Genomic DNA, 15,000 nt, shown 5'->3' with positions numbered 1-15,000 from the left:
CCGTGATTTGAATTATCAACAATTGAACTAAATGTTCAAGTTAAACACTAACCATTCTGATTTTTCAAATCATTACCTTGGAGTACACGAGCATAAGGATGGTAATAGCAGTTTTCATTCATAACATTTTTTAATTATTGTTTTTTTCCCCTTAGGATTTTTGTGAACATGGATCAAAATCTGGATTAAGCCAGGGGGCCATTTCTACTCTTCAGAATTCTGATATCCTTAGTTTGGCAAAAGAGCAACCTCAAGCCAAAGCTGGCAGTGGGCAGAACTCCTGTGGAGTGGAAGATGTTTTGCAGTTACTTCGCATTTTGTATATAGTTGCTAGTGACCCTTACACAGCGCGAACTTCTCAAGAAGGTATGTGAGTTATAAAGCAAAGTTGCTCAAATGTTTTAGTGAACACAAAATAAATGAATTTTTTTCTCTTCATTTCAGAAGGAGATGAGCATCCTCAGTTTAACTTTCCACCAGATGAATTCACAAGCAAAAAAATTACTACAAAAATTCTGCAGCAGATCGAGGTAAAACTCTTTCTTACTTAAAATGTTTGAATGTATTAGCTTTTTTGCTGTCTTGCCTTTTGAATTGTTTCATACAAAATTTATTTTCTTTTATTTTGGATGAGTAAATTCTGCAGTAGCAGGCTTGTCTGAACAGAAACATAGCAATGAACGTTACGGTTGTTATGGTTAGAAAGCATAAATTTTTTTTCATCCCAATTGAGACAGTTGTTTTGAAGTGATAGCAGTTATGATCCCCAACACAGGCCTCGATATATATAAAATGGTGGTTTAGTTTATGTCTAACCAACTGTGAAATCCTCTGGAAGGTGGAAGAAAGTGCTTATCAGCTTATTGTAAATGTTTTGTTTATATTAGATACTCTCTGAACTATCTTGGTTGACATTTAGTCAACTTAGTATGACTAAGTCAAACTTCTGTATTTGTTCTAGTGAGCTGGTGGATTTCATTGCAAAATAATGAAGAAACCTAATGACGTGCTTCCAAATAGTTGCTTTGACAGGTTTCCCAAATTAACTCTATAGACATCAAACTTCTTCCTGAAAATCAGAATTGCAAGTTTTTTGTTTTTGCTAGAGTAGTTCTTCATCCATTAGCAAAAACTTGAAGTTATTTTAAATTGAAAGTCACAATTAGGAGCAGGAGTATTATAATATGTGGTAACTGAGCATAGGTTGTCTTGACAGTATTGCTGCAATCCTGGAATCTCCAGTCTCCATTTGTAGGGCAGGAGAGGATTTGCAGGGGGGGTTATTTGATGTCTTATCTTCCACCCTCACCATCCCAGGTAATATTTGGGAATATGGAATTATGCCTCAGTAGGACTACATATTTTTTTAATCTTTATTAAAGAAAATGAAGGTTCTAAATTCACTTAGTTCTTCTACTTGTTTGTTTTTTGAGGTTCTTTAGTTACAGTTAAGTCAACCTAATTATTGAAGAATGTTTTTCATGGTCTTATAAAGGGTGTTTAGGCACCAAAATATCTTTGTAGTAATAAAATAATTCTGGCAGTCTTTGTTACGTTTGTATTTTAGAAGAGACTATAGTAATATTTCAGTATGGATCATCTCTACTACCACTGAATTTTTTGTGGTGTCTTCCAGAATTGAGTAAGTATTTGACCACTTTTGAGCAAAATTCAGAAATAGTTATCTTGATAATTACGTACTGTGATTTCCCCACAATACTTTGACCAGTAGGTATCCCGAGGATTTAGTACAGATCTTAGTGTATGCACCAAAGCATCCTGTGTCCACTCAAACCCCAGAAACTCAGGGAACATCTTGTTAGTGGCATTTAAGAAAGAAGAAAAAAAAAAAAAAAGTTTGCTAAGAAACAAGGAACTTGCTCAAGAATAGGTGAAAACTATTCTTGTTTTATATTGTGTATATTAGATGTCTGTTCATTAGTTACAAACTTGCTGGAACTGGAACAACCTGAGCCTAGTAATAGAAATACTTTCTGTTTTTGTTTCTTCCATTAAACTACAGGAACCCTTGGCACTAGCAAGTGGAGCTTTGCCAGACTGGTGTGAGCAGCTAACAAGCAAGTGTCCTTTCTTAATTCCATTTGAAACTAGACAGTTATACTTTACCTGCACAGCATTTGGAGCATCAAGGTAAACAAACAAGTGGAAGAAAAAAAAAAATCTCCACCTCTCAGATTTCTTTTATTTTATTTCTTTTTCAGAATAGCTTTTTGAATTAGTAACTCACAAAAAAAACCTCATCCTAACAAGATAAACTTGGCTTTCCAGATTTTAAGCATTTTAGGCAGGTAGCAGGGAAAAATGGGAGGATGCTGGGAAGCTTTGGAACTTTGGGACACTTCTAATATTTCTTATTCATTGTGTTAGAAGTTTATGACGAGTGGCTTATCTTTTGTCTGATATTCTCCTGAATTTGAAGAAATTTAATTCTTCAGCATGTTATCTGAAGACGTGGCTGGGTTCCTGTAGATAGTTATACCAAGTAGTAATTCAATTGGGCTGCAGTTCATTGCATAATGAACTAAAAAACAAAAATAAAAAAGCTTTCTTAAAATAACTGTGAATTAAATTATTTTTGAAAATATAAACCAAAGCACATAACTTTTGTTCTTGTTTTTGTTTAGCAGAGAAATTGTAGAAATGTTTGAGTTAGAAGGGACCTTTAAAGATCATCTTGTCCAGCTCCACTGCAGTGAGCAGGGACACCTACAAAGTCAGGTCTAGTCTAGTCTCCTGGGACAGGGTGTTCACCACCTCTGGGCAAATGTCAAACAAAACAACCAACAGATGGTAGATTTGTAGATAGCTGCATAGATGAAAATCCATACAAGAATTTTGAACTTTGCCTTCATATAAGTATTGTTATTAGAGGCAGTTGTTCTTGCTTAATTGATATGGGTCTTTAGGAGCTATGGAGGAACAAAGGACCTGTATAATTCCTGTAACACTACTAATATGTTGGAATTTTTTTTTTTTTAAGTAAACTTTTTTCTTTTGTACTCTTGCCCATAACTATATAGGTAAGAGTTTCATTATGTTATTATTACTCTAATTATTATAACTTAATGTCATTTTATATGTGAATGACTGCACTTAAGCTTTGGTTTAATGCTTCTCTGATTATTATGTAAGCAAGTAAATTGTGCTGTAAAACTTGGTCAGTATTAATGGGCTCATGTACAACTGTTCTGCAGTATAGTGCAACCTGTAATGACCAGCTACCATTAGAAAGAAACTGTAGGGTTTTCTGTGTGTGTGATATCAAGTACGATGCCCTCTGTTCATTCCACTGTTCAAATATATATTAAATGTTTTTGTTGTTGCTATTTGTTATATTAGACATTGTCTGACCCTTCATAGTAATATAAAATTATTTAGCTTGCTAAATTCATAAAATATAAAGCAGCCCATACTTCTGCATTTTGGATAATTCTGAAAAAGGTGATTAGTACTTAACAAGTAACTTTTTAATTGTGGATACTTTCAAGTTTGAAATAACTTTTTTTGTGGGGTTTTTTTTCTAGAGCGATTGTGTGGCTACAAAACAGACGCGAAGCCACTGTTGAAAGAACAAGAACCACAAGCACAGTGCGACGTGATGATCCAGGAGAATTCAGAGTGGGACGCCTGAAGCATGAAAGGGTGAAAGTTCCACGAGGTGAATCGCTGATGGAATGGGCAGAAAATGTCATGCAGATTCATGCAGACAGAAAATCCGTTCTAGAGGTAAAGCATATCTGCCTAGTAGAGTGAGCTTAGCCATTTCTAATGCGCTGGCCAGGATAAGGAATATCCTGTTGCATAACCAACACTGAACATTTCACTAGAAATTTCTTTTATTGTTAATATTCCTTTATGTTTTTTATAGGTTGAGTTTTTAGGGGAGGAAGGAACGGGCCTGGGTCCTACCTTGGAGTTTTATGCATTGGTAGCAGCAGAATTTCAGAGGACAGATTTGGGAGCTTGGCTTTGTGATGACGATTTTCCAGATGATGAGTCTCGTCAGGTCCGTTTCTGTTCGCATGTTAAATTCTAAGTGTTCAAAACTTATGTAAGAGAAAAATGAGCTAGATAGCCAGGAAGGAAAGAGCATTTGATCAGTGAGCAGCCACTCATTATCATCAGGAATGACCACAGTGTTCCATAGCTCCTTCTCATTTTTTTCTTTATAACACGAAAGTACAGTAATGGCAAGTTAACTAGCACAGTCATATGATTAAATTCACCTTTATCAATGTTATTTTTTATGAATTTTTAATATTAATGTTTATTTTCTGTCTCTTAAATCAGGTTGATATTGGTGGTGGATTAAAACCCCCTGGTTACTATGTACAGCGATCATGTGGACTCTTCACAGCACCATTCCCACAAGATAGTGATGAACTTGAAAGGATAACCAAACTCTTTCATTTCCTTGGAATTTTCTTGGCTAAATGCATTCAAGACAATAGACTTGTGGATTTACCCATTTCTAAGCCTTTTTTTAAACTCATGTGTATGGGAGACATTAAAAGCAATATGAGTAAGTTGATATATGAATCACGGAGTGACAGGGACTTGCACTGTACTGAAAGTCAGTCAGAGGCTTCTACGGAAGAAGGGCATGATTCACTGTCAGTAGGAAGTCTGGAAGAAGACTCCAAATCCGAATTTATTCTTGATCCACCAAAGCCTAAACCTCCTGCCTGGTTTAATGGAATTCTAACATGGGAAGATTTTGAATTAATAAATCCACATAGAGCAAGGTTTCTAAAAGAAATTAAGGACCTTGCAATTAAAAGGCGTCAAATTTTAAGCAACAAGAGCCTGTCAGAAGATGAAAAAAATACAAAACTACAGGAATTAATGCTGAAGAATCCATCAGGTTCTGGGCCGCCGCTTAGCATAGAGGATTTGGGGTAAGAATTTTCATATTTATAAGTAAACAAACAGTATTGTATTAGAGATGAGCATTACCACATCTAATAAGAACTGAGATTTCTTTGTTTTAAATAGTATCGTTGTGAGGGGGAAGGTGCAATCATTAGAGATATAGCAAAATCTATTTTGCTGTCTATAACTAGATTCTAGTTCCTTCTTGTTTTAGGGATTTTCCTTCTTACCTGTTCAGGCTTTTTTTAATGTTTTAACTTAAATGTGGCTGGACCATGATGCCGCAGTGACTGTAGGAACACCTAAATACTTGCTAAGACCTTTACAAAAATGTGAATTCAATCCATTTGTTATGACAAATATTGAAATTTATTAAACTTTTTGAAGAGCTTTTAAAGAGAACACTTTGAGCTTTTCTGAAATGTGGATATGTATTAGTAGACATCAGTGCAGTGCTGGAAGATACAAAACTACTCATACCTGCGTGAATTTGAGTCAGGATGTCATCTTTTATAGTTCTAAAATATTTCTTTTCAAACAACAGTGTGAGTTATTCATAAAAGTCATCTTCTGCCACAGGAGTTATATAGTTAGGGTTCGGTAATTGCTTATGGTCTTGTTAACTTAAGTGTAACGAAAGAGAGAGTGAGAACAAACACAAGTACCACCTGAAGGGCCGAAGTGTGTTAAGTGTCTCTATAACTATTAGTATTGGAAATTAATGTAAATTATTCTCTTTGAGATCATAAACTAAATTAAGCTGCTCAAGTTGTTTTGACGCTGATAGTTTAAAGAGAACTGCAAGAATTTTTTTATAGCAAAACCAAGTAAGTAGTGAGCAAATACACATGCATACTGTAGACAGGAAATAACTATTACTTGCAAAGTCCATTATTAATCGTAGTTTTATATTGTGGTACCACTGTTTAGGTATATACAAAATGATCCACAGTATTTTGAAATGGAGGAGAAGGGAGGGTTCATTAATCTTGAGTATTTACAAAAGTAATAGCAAACTTGTTTCCAGTTAGCAACTAACAATTTTTCTGTCTTGAAGTTTAAATTTTCAGTTTTGCCCGTCATCCAAAGTGTATGGATTTACAGCTGTAGATCTCAAGCCAGGTGGTGAAGATGAGGTAAGGAATCAACCAACTTTCAGAAATCTCAGCAGTAATTCTAATGCACTGTGAATTCTCAGAGTATTTATATATTGTTTTTACAGACTGTAACAATGGATAATGCAGAGGAGTATGTGGATCTCATGTTTGACTTCTGTATGCATACTGGTATACAGAAACAGATGGAGGCATTCAGAGGTAATTTGAATTATGGCAGAATATATATTTAAGTGGACTTACTGATGTTCAGGGTGTCTTGGTTTGGATTAGTGGTGTAGAATGGCTTTCAGAAACAAACACTTGAGGATGTAGCAGGTAAATAAGAGATTTGTTTCATAACACTTTGCATTAGGTATACCGTTACAAGCCTTGGAGAGATTCAGTTTTGTTAATTTAGAAAATGTTGTGGTAGATGTTTACTTGATTGAAATACAAGTGAAGTGCTGATGCAATTTCGTTAAACATTCTTTTGGTGTGTGTTCATAACAAAAACTTGTATATATTAAAGATGGCTTCAATAGAGTCTTCCCAATGGAGAAGCTGAGTTCTTTCAGCCATGAAGAAGTTCAGATGATTCTTTGTGGAAATCAGTCGCCTTCCTGGGCAGCAGAGGATATCATCAATTATACAGAACCTAAACTGGGATATACACGGGACAGGTACTCCAGTTCAAAGTGATTTAAAAATCACTTAGATGCATGGTTGACAAAATACCTAGAATGTTCCTTAAGTAAAGATGCAAAATGGGAATTGGCAGCGATTGAAGAGCAACTAATTGCCTTAACCTATATGAAATAATTGTGTCACAACAGACAGATTAGAAGGCACTTGGTGTTTTCATGATGAGAATAAATAAAAAAGAAAATATTTAAGTGTCAAACTTGTGGAAGTATAGGAGCAGCTTACTTATACACACTATTAAAATGTATCACTTGAGAATTTTTACTTCTGTCTTTGTTGTTGGTGGCTACAACTTCAGTTGGCTATAGTTGATATTTGTCATTTATTTCTTATTTCTTCCTCTTCAAGTGTAGTTGAAACAAAAAGTACTGTGCAGTCAGAATATACACTGATTGGCTACTGGGAGGTGGTCTTAGTGGTTTGTTTGTTTTTGGCTATTCATCTTTTTTAGTAGCTATAACATAGAAACTAGGTGTGAAACTATGTTAGTATAAGCCAGAGATGCTGAGTGCAGCCTGCCCTGCATACAAAGATACAGCTGAAATGCGGTGCCTGATACCTGAGGGCATGTTGCAGAAAGTAATACTTTCTTCATACATGCCCTCTGGTCCTTGTTTTTTGGGCTGACACAGATAAAAGTGGTGGGATCCAGAGAATTCTCTGAAGATCTGTTGTAGTCTGTTACTTTTTTTCTTTTTTTTTTTTGTCATGAAGTCTTCAGCAAATTAGAAACAAACTCATATATGAATGGAAGTGGATTCATACTGCAGAGGTGGTATGTGAAAGGTTTTAAGCTTAGTCAGATTCTTTGTAGAATAGATTTGAATTGTTGTCTTCTCTAGCTGTTCCTACAGAAGATGGCCAAATAACGCTCCAGGATAAGTATGGAGAATTGGTTATTAATCTCCTGCAGTTTTCCTTGTAGTATTCAGCAGGAAGAGTAAAAAAGTTTTTTTATGATTTATGATGTTTTATTCTTAACTGACTACTGAACAGAAACTGGAATCTTGCAGTGACTACTTAGGCACTGCTAAAGATGCTGATATTCATGTCTGAAGAAAAAATTGGGGAGGGTAGCAGAACATCTGTCATAGAACGTTATCGTAACTGATCATTTTAATTTATTTTAAGCCCTGGATTCCTTCGATTTGTGAGAGTTCTGTGTGGTATGTCTTCAGATGAAAGAAAGGCTTTTCTCCAATTCACCACCGGTTGCTCAACACTCCCACCAGGAGGACTGGCAAACCTACATCCCCGACTTACTGTTGTACGCAAGGTATGGTTTCTTCAGGTTACCGTTCCAAATCAGCTAGTTTGGCATTTGAATGTAGGCCTTGCTGCATTAACAAAAATCATTGGTGGTTTTTTTTTTGTGTTTGGCTGTTTTTTAAATTCTCTTTCCTTTTCTAATTCATGTCGCTATGCCAAGCTTTCAGTACTACTCTGTGTTTCAGGTCCATTCTCTGACATCTCGTTTGCTTAGAAAGGATTTAATGTACATACAAAGTAGATACATTTTTAGGTCTGTAGCTTTCCTGATGCCATTGTTTTTTGGTATTCTTATATTACATAAGCACATGAAGTGAACAACTGCAGTAGCGAACGTTCTTTGTTTTCCTCAGGTTGATGCTACAGATGCCAGTTACCCATCTGTGAATACATGTGTGCATTACCTGAAGTTGCCTGAGTATTCTTCTGAGGAGATTATGAGAGAGCGTCTGCTAGCTGCTACAATGGAGAAAGGCTTCCATCTCAACTGAGTTGTTGACTGCAATATTGGACATGAGAAAGTGTTTTTTGATACTAGCAAAGCCTCTTGTGTTTGTGTGCAGAAAAATATGATCTCCACGCTGTGCTCTGACGAGACTTGCCTTTTTTCACTCGTGAGGAACATGTGGAATAATTTTGTTAGCTGCTAATGACAGAATAAATCCTTGTAACTACACAGCCAGCAAGAAATTGGCACAGAACACTGTGTGATGCTTCAAGGGCTTGCACAACTGGAAATTAAGGTGGTTCTGTTTGACTGTTCCAAAGAACAGATCATCAGATTTTCAGTGTTCACTGATACAAATTTCTAACAGTGTATTTGTGTAAAGTTTGTCATTTAATACCTTGTACACTACAGTTGCCATCACTGATCCCTGTTTTGCTGGCTTTAAGCTAACTGGTCAGAAACTTGCTTCCTTAAAACTTAGAGTTAATGGGCATCTCCAGCTTTTTCTTTTTTAATGGTGCCTGCACTATTGGAGTATTTTAGTGGGTTTTTGCATATAATCATGCACAACCTTTTGTTTTCTTTCAAGTGGGAATATATTTTGATTTCTCAAATGCCCTGCTATGAAGATCAAATCCTTAAGTGTATTTGTGCAGTTCAACAATAAAGCTATTAAAAAAAAAAAACAACACTGGTTTCTAGTGCAAGGCACACTTAAAGCAAGTTTTACTTTGGGTTGTATTTTCTTTGTATATTATAAACATTTATTTAACTTGTTGCAGTTTGAAGTTTAAAAACAACAAAACACCCAATGTGTAAGCTCAACAGTAATCATTAAAATGTTTGCAACATATACAGCTGTCTCCTCTGAATACCTTCTTAATATTACTTGTTACTAAATCCATGTATGTGTTTTGAACAAGAGGCCATACTTTTGTCAAGGTTTAAAAGAAATACATGGCAATAGTTAATGTCATTAACTCATCTCTGTACTCAACTCTTAACATTACACAGTGCAACTGGCAGTGATAACTTTGCATATGGCAGGGTTTGGTGCTTTTCAGTGGGTCCATGGCCTGAGATTTTAATTCCTTATTACTTTGGAATGAAAACTGGGTCCCATGGTGTGGCAGGTTCTGCTTTACTTGAGGTGGAGCGCCTCTCTTGGTTTTGTCATGAGGTGTTTATTGGCGGAAAGCAGCTCATGGCAAGGCAAAGCAAATAAGATATCATTTAAGGTAATGTGTCTTTTAAACATATTTTAATGCTCACTTTTCAGAAAAGAAAAAAGAAAAATTTAGTTTTATCTGTCTGCATGGTACGTTTTGTTCTGTGCCAGCTCTCTTTGGTAATTGTTCTTGCTTGGACCCCTGAGGAAAGGCTTGCTGAAAGATTCTGCCTCAAATAGTAGCCCTAAGGATCAGGTGTTATAATTTGGATTTCATGCTGAACCTGGCAAGTTTTCCCCATATAGTTAGTTCTTTATGGATGGATACTTTGTGGGTTTTCTGCTTTCATCACTGTTAAGTATGTTCATCGTCAATTAAAGGAAATAGTTCTGTATGTATGTTTTAGATGTATTTAACTGTAGCATTATCTTGAATTGGGAAGGAATATTTATATTGGCAACCTGCTGCGATACAGGACTAGGCTGCGGTCTGCTGGCACTGCATGTATAATTACAGATCAACATACTAACCTTAATTGGAAGTTTGTGTGGTAGTTTGCAAGAAATGCCTATGCTCTGTGTGTCTTCTGTTTGAGGAATTCGAATGCCACCTGTTTCTCAGGATGCTGAAGTTTCCTGGCTGGTAGGAAGTTGTAAGCTGTAAATGCTTCTTCTCCACAACACTTCACTATGCCTTGCTTTCTGTACAATTTAGTTCTGCAGCTTACAGTTCTGCAGCTGTCAAACACTGTTCAAACACAGTGCTCTCACAGTACTCTTTCTGTTGCACCTAGCGCTAGCTTGGGTGTCACGAAGAAGGAGCCTGATAACTTCATTCAAGAAAGGTAAATTAAAGTAATTGCTGATTGCTGAATTCAGTGAATTAAGGAATGTAGCATTTGGATGCAAATGGATATTTTGTATGCCTTGTCAATAGAAGTTACTGTAAGCTACTTCCTACTGCAGACTTGATTTGTTACATAAGTGTTTTGAGAGATGTACATGATTCTTCTTGATCATCTTCTATAGACTTTAATCATGATGGATGGGAATAACAGGGGAGAAAACAAAACACTTAACAGTGGTGTTCCAAAATAAAAAAGATACTGTGTGATTTATGAAGCAAATGTGTATTATAAAATATCAAACCTTTTGATTTTACTTAGTTTATTAATGTTACAATATTTAAGTGTAACTTCTAGTTATAACTTAACACAGCATGCAGGAATCTTACATACATCTACACTTGTGTTATTTACACGTATTTTGTAACCGAAATCAGAGGATCTCTGTGGTCAAGACAACCAGCTTTTTGACTAAGGCTGAATCTAGTTTAAAGATGGTCATAGAAGTTACCGAGCTTTTACACGCAGTGTACATACGAATGAAAATAAAAAATCATATTGTTGTTTTAAGAAGTGCCATTGAAAGTTAGTTTGAAATTGTTTTTCCATATTTTCTGTCTTTCTAGGTCTGGCAGAATGCTACATGATTCATAGCGATACCTACACAGTCACAAGTAAGTTTCCATTGCTTTATTCTTTGTTTGGAAGAAAAAACAATTCTTGAGGAACGTTTCTTTGTTCTAGAAAGGCTTCTGCTGTGTCCTTAACAAGTCTGAAAATAAAGTTTCCACTTTGTGGTTCTGTGTCTTTTTTAGGGTACAGGAGAAGCAGGAAATATTTTTCAGCTGATTTAAATATTGCATGAGTCGGTCTTGCAAAATCAGAGGATTGCTTGTTGGTATGCTTTTGAGGATTTCACCATCTTCTGTTAAATGCCTCAGTCAGTCTTGCTTCTTCCTAGCTCTCCGCCACTTTGTCAAGCACAAACAGCGGCGCAAGAATTCTGTTGGGGTTTGTTTCCACAATGCAGCCATTTAGCACCATTTCATCCAATATGATGTGCACTCTATCCAAATTGAACATGATCTAGAAACGTTACAAGTTAAGTGTATTTTGAACTACATTAAAATAAATTCAGAGAAAAATCTAAAAAAAGAAAAACTATAAAAAGTAGGTATTAAAGTGTGCTAGTTATGTGTCTATTTATAAGGACACAGGTCAGCCAATGCTTTTCATGGGCCGGTATTGGAGATATCAGAAGTTGGTACTAGAGAAATTACATCTTGCAGTATTACAACACAGAAGTAAAAGAAAAATAAACTTGAATGTAGATGCTGGTGATTAATTTTACTGTTGGCCTGAGAACCACTTATTGCATAAGTATGAAATGTTATCAAGCGATAATGATTTGAATGTGAAGATGCCAATGTTCTGTATTTCTTCTAATCAAACTAGTTTTTGAATTCTTAAATTCTTAAAATCTGATTCTCAAGTATAATTTTCCTTGCCCTGAATTGCTGACATTATTTGGTTTTCTTGAAAATAGCTTTTTAAGAGCAGTGTGATACAAAAAGTTAATGCATTAATCTAGTAATAAATCTTGAAGAAGGCTAAAAGTAAATGGTTTGCATTTAATTTACACACTTTCTGAAAGATATTTACAATCTAACATTCAAGTAAAGGAAGATAATCTGAAACTGAATGCATATCTTCATGTTATCTGAAATTTATCCATAACAGTGTCTCTTTCCTTAATGTTACTTAACATCTGTCTCAAAAAGTGATCGTGCTTTAACTATGTCCCTGTTTCATCAAATAGTTTCCAATTTGGCAAACTTAACCTAAAATTAAATTAGGTGGTTGTATTTAAATTCCAGACCTCTTTCTGAATTTGACTGTAGGCAAAGTTGCTTCTAAATATCAGACTCAAGCCTTTCAATACTGAGGAACAGTACTGTCCTTAAAACATGAACAATTTCAGTTCCAGAGCCTAAGGTTTTTGTGGTCTTTTTTTGCTTTCCTTGGCAGAGTAAAGACTTAAAAATTTTTCTTCCTATATTCTACTTTTCAGGCAGATTGATCTTCTCACAAATGTTTTATTCTGAGAAGTTACAGCTTCCTTATTACTGTGATGTGAGAATTATTAGGGAGAGTTGTTCTATTCCTGTTTTGATCAACTGTGACACTGACCCACATATGGCAGGGAGGATCTGTTCACAAAGCTAGATAACATTCCATTCAAGTTTCAACAAGCAATAAAGCCAACTCCTGCTGGCTTTTAATTTTTGCAGTCTACTAACTTCAGTGATAACAACACTACAGTTCCCTCAGAGTGGCATCACTCACCCCCTCCTCTCAACCAAACATAGGCTTCCTTCTTCAGTTGTGTTCACACCTCACTTAATCATGCTGTTCTTGGCAAACAGTCAGACTTGCACGGTGAATAATCTTGGCGTTTTTCCCCTTCCTGTAAGTCTTATGACTCTTCTCTGCTGTTACATCTTGACATAAAATACTGCTTAGCCATTCAAGTCTGTCTGCCCTGCCCAGTGAGAGATGTCTCTGATTTTCAGCAACATTCATCCTCTCCACCTGTCACTTGTTTGGCAATTCACCCCAAATTTCAGGGTTTAAAGCCCTGAAGTCATAGATCCACACCCAGCTGAAAAACACCAGAGCAAGCCAGTTTGAGCAGCTGGCAACAGGAAAAGCTATAAATGGTTTGTACTGACATGTACATCACCCAGAGCTTTCATTTATAGTCCTGCTTCCTGTAAGAATAGTAAGTACAGTTTTGGCCATTAGATAACATGGCAGTAAAGGTAATGGCACCTACTAAAATTGGTATTTAAATGTTCTGCTGCCTATTGGTAACTCTAAGAGCTGCCCTTACAAAAGACCTTAACAGTACTTTTTAGTCTCACTAGGAGTTTTTATGTGGCATGCATACTAAAAGGAGATAAATGTGACATAATCCTGTGTCCCCTTCCCTGAAACAACTTAGAGGCAAATAGTAAAGTGGGGAAAAAGGGAGGGGAAAAATGCACATTCAAGTCATATAGAGACATTTTAAGATATCTCAGGATATTCCAGGCAAGTAATTTAGGGTGTGTACAAGCTTAAGACATTATAAAGTACAACCAACACCTTGTGATCAGGTAACACACCCAGGAGCACAAACAAAATCTTTGTAGATTATAGCGTGAGTACGTATGTGCTTTGCTACTGAATATACAGTATTAAAGAACTTTGATTTCTGTCTGGATCATTCATCTTCAACTAAAGGTTAGTTGAAGCTGCTGCTTTTTTTTTTTTTTTTCCTCCTTCTTTTAATCTAGATTCAGGAAATACCATGTATTGTCATTTTATCTTTTCAGATGTTTGTTTCAGGTAATTTCTAGCCTATCTTACAGCAGTTGATAATCCGGGATAAATTCTCTGAAAGTTTGCAAGGTGGCTGATCTTCTGTGAGCACATTCCCTTACACCATGACCCTAGAGAGAAACTTAATGAACAATTTTAAGCTAACCCATGTGAGTTTACATGTCATCCACTTATTTTGTTTACTAACTTGTTTCCTTAAAAATTGTCAATATAAATTCATAATTCAATTTTTTAATTATATATGTGTGCCGTGTTCTAAAGGTGGACAGAAGAATACACTTGACTCACATAAAGTATTCACTGTATCAAAGCTTTTTTTTCTATCCTAGAAGCAGCAGCTAGTTGCAATGGAATGTAATGTTCTTTTTTGGATCCAGGCAACGTTCTTCAAATACTTGGTTCTAGAGAATGCTCCTTCTTTCTCCCACAAGGAGAATGTAAATGTTTCTTCTATATATTACTTATGTCTTCAAGTAAGCACTGCTTCACCAGTTCAAGCAACACAAAAGTCAGCTTTTTGTAATTTTGTAAAACTTTCATGCTTGGCAGCATGTTGTTCCCCACAAAGCTACTGTGATAACACTTGCATTTTTATCATCTGTGATAATCGCACCAGGAAAGTAGCTCCTATGCTACCTAAGCTGTGGTTTTAGAGCTACTTGAAATTCCACCCACTTATTTAATACATGAAAGAGAGGCTTATATAGTGATATTAACACATTAGGAAGAAGCATCACTGAGACAACTTGTTTATTCAACTGTCCTAACAACACTACTTAATTAAAAATAAAACCAAAAAACAAACACACACAAAACAAAAAAAGCACAAATGTTACCTATTTCCATCAAAGGTAAACTCAAGTGTATGATTGACTGCTATTAGTTCCATTATGAGCTGGAATATACACCAAAAAGAGATATACAAATGGCTTTCTGATAGCAAAAAGGATACATCTAATTCACTCTGAAAGAAAGAGAGATAAACATTAATTATAGTCTGATTTTCATCTCATAGTCATTGAACATTACATATCCCTTCAGATGATAAAGTCTTCAAAATAGAGATTAAAAAAAATTAGGCTGATTAATATTCTATGGACTGCACAGTTCTGTGTTCTTTAGTGTGCTGCTCCTTTGCATTTGATGTGCTACCTGCCTCTAACAAAAGCTAAATTTCTGAAAATTTTACTTAAA

General features: G+C 35.7%; 2 protein-coding genes across 13 annotated transcripts in view; one reads left to right on the top strand and one right to left on the bottom strand.

Moving 5' to 3' along the window:
* HECTD1 (HECT domain E3 ubiquitin protein ligase 1) overlaps window positions 1-9,262 on the top strand; it is a 55,369-nt gene extending 46,107 nt beyond the window's left edge. For all 9 annotated transcript variants that reach the window (XM_010711653.3, XM_010711652.3, XM_010711654.3 and 6 more), the window contains 11 exons: window positions 156-366; window positions 445-530; window positions 2,024-2,151; window positions 3,546-3,747; window positions 3,890-4,027; window positions 4,312-4,919; window positions 5,951-6,029; window positions 6,116-6,209; window positions 6,520-6,670; window positions 7,824-7,968; window positions 8,315-9,262. In XM_010711653.3, coding sequence (XP_010709955.1) covers window positions 156-366; window positions 445-530; window positions 2,024-2,151; window positions 3,546-3,747; window positions 3,890-4,027; window positions 4,312-4,919; window positions 5,951-6,029; window positions 6,116-6,209; window positions 6,520-6,670; window positions 7,824-7,968; window positions 8,315-8,452 — 1,980 coding nt within the window. In that variant the 3' untranslated portion in view covers window positions 8,453-9,262. The remainder of the gene's footprint in view (window positions 1-155; window positions 367-444; window positions 531-2,023; window positions 2,152-3,545; window positions 3,748-3,889; window positions 4,028-4,311; window positions 4,920-5,950; window positions 6,030-6,115; window positions 6,210-6,519; window positions 6,671-7,823; window positions 7,969-8,314) is intronic.
* Window positions 9,263-10,727: 1,465 nt separating this feature from the next.
* Window positions 10,728-15,000, bottom strand: part of AP4S1 (adaptor related protein complex 4 subunit sigma 1) — a 14,943-nt gene continuing 10,670 nt past the window's right edge. For 3 of the 4 annotated variants that reach the window (XM_019615703.2, XM_019615704.2, XM_010711644.3), the window contains 2 exons: window positions 14,643-14,770; window positions 10,728-11,508 (listed from right to left, as the gene is read on the bottom strand). In XM_019615703.2, coding sequence (XP_019471248.1) covers window positions 11,457-11,508; window positions 14,643-14,770 — 180 coding nt within the window. In that variant the 3' untranslated portion in view covers window positions 10,728-11,456. The remainder of the gene's footprint in view (window positions 11,509-14,642; window positions 14,771-15,000) is intronic. The other variant, XM_019615705.2, reaches the window with a different exon arrangement.

Source organism: Meleagris gallopavo, chromosome 5 (assembly GCF_000146605.3).
Source record: "Meleagris gallopavo isolate NT-WF06-2002-E0010 breed Aviagen turkey brand Nicholas breeding stock chromosome 5, Turkey_5.1, whole genome shotgun sequence".
In the NCBI taxonomy this organism is placed as follows: domain Eukaryota; kingdom Metazoa; phylum Chordata; class Aves; order Galliformes; family Phasianidae; genus Meleagris; species Meleagris gallopavo.
The sequence above is the reverse complement of the archived record's forward strand: the minus strand, read 5'-3'. Positions and strand labels throughout refer to the sequence as shown.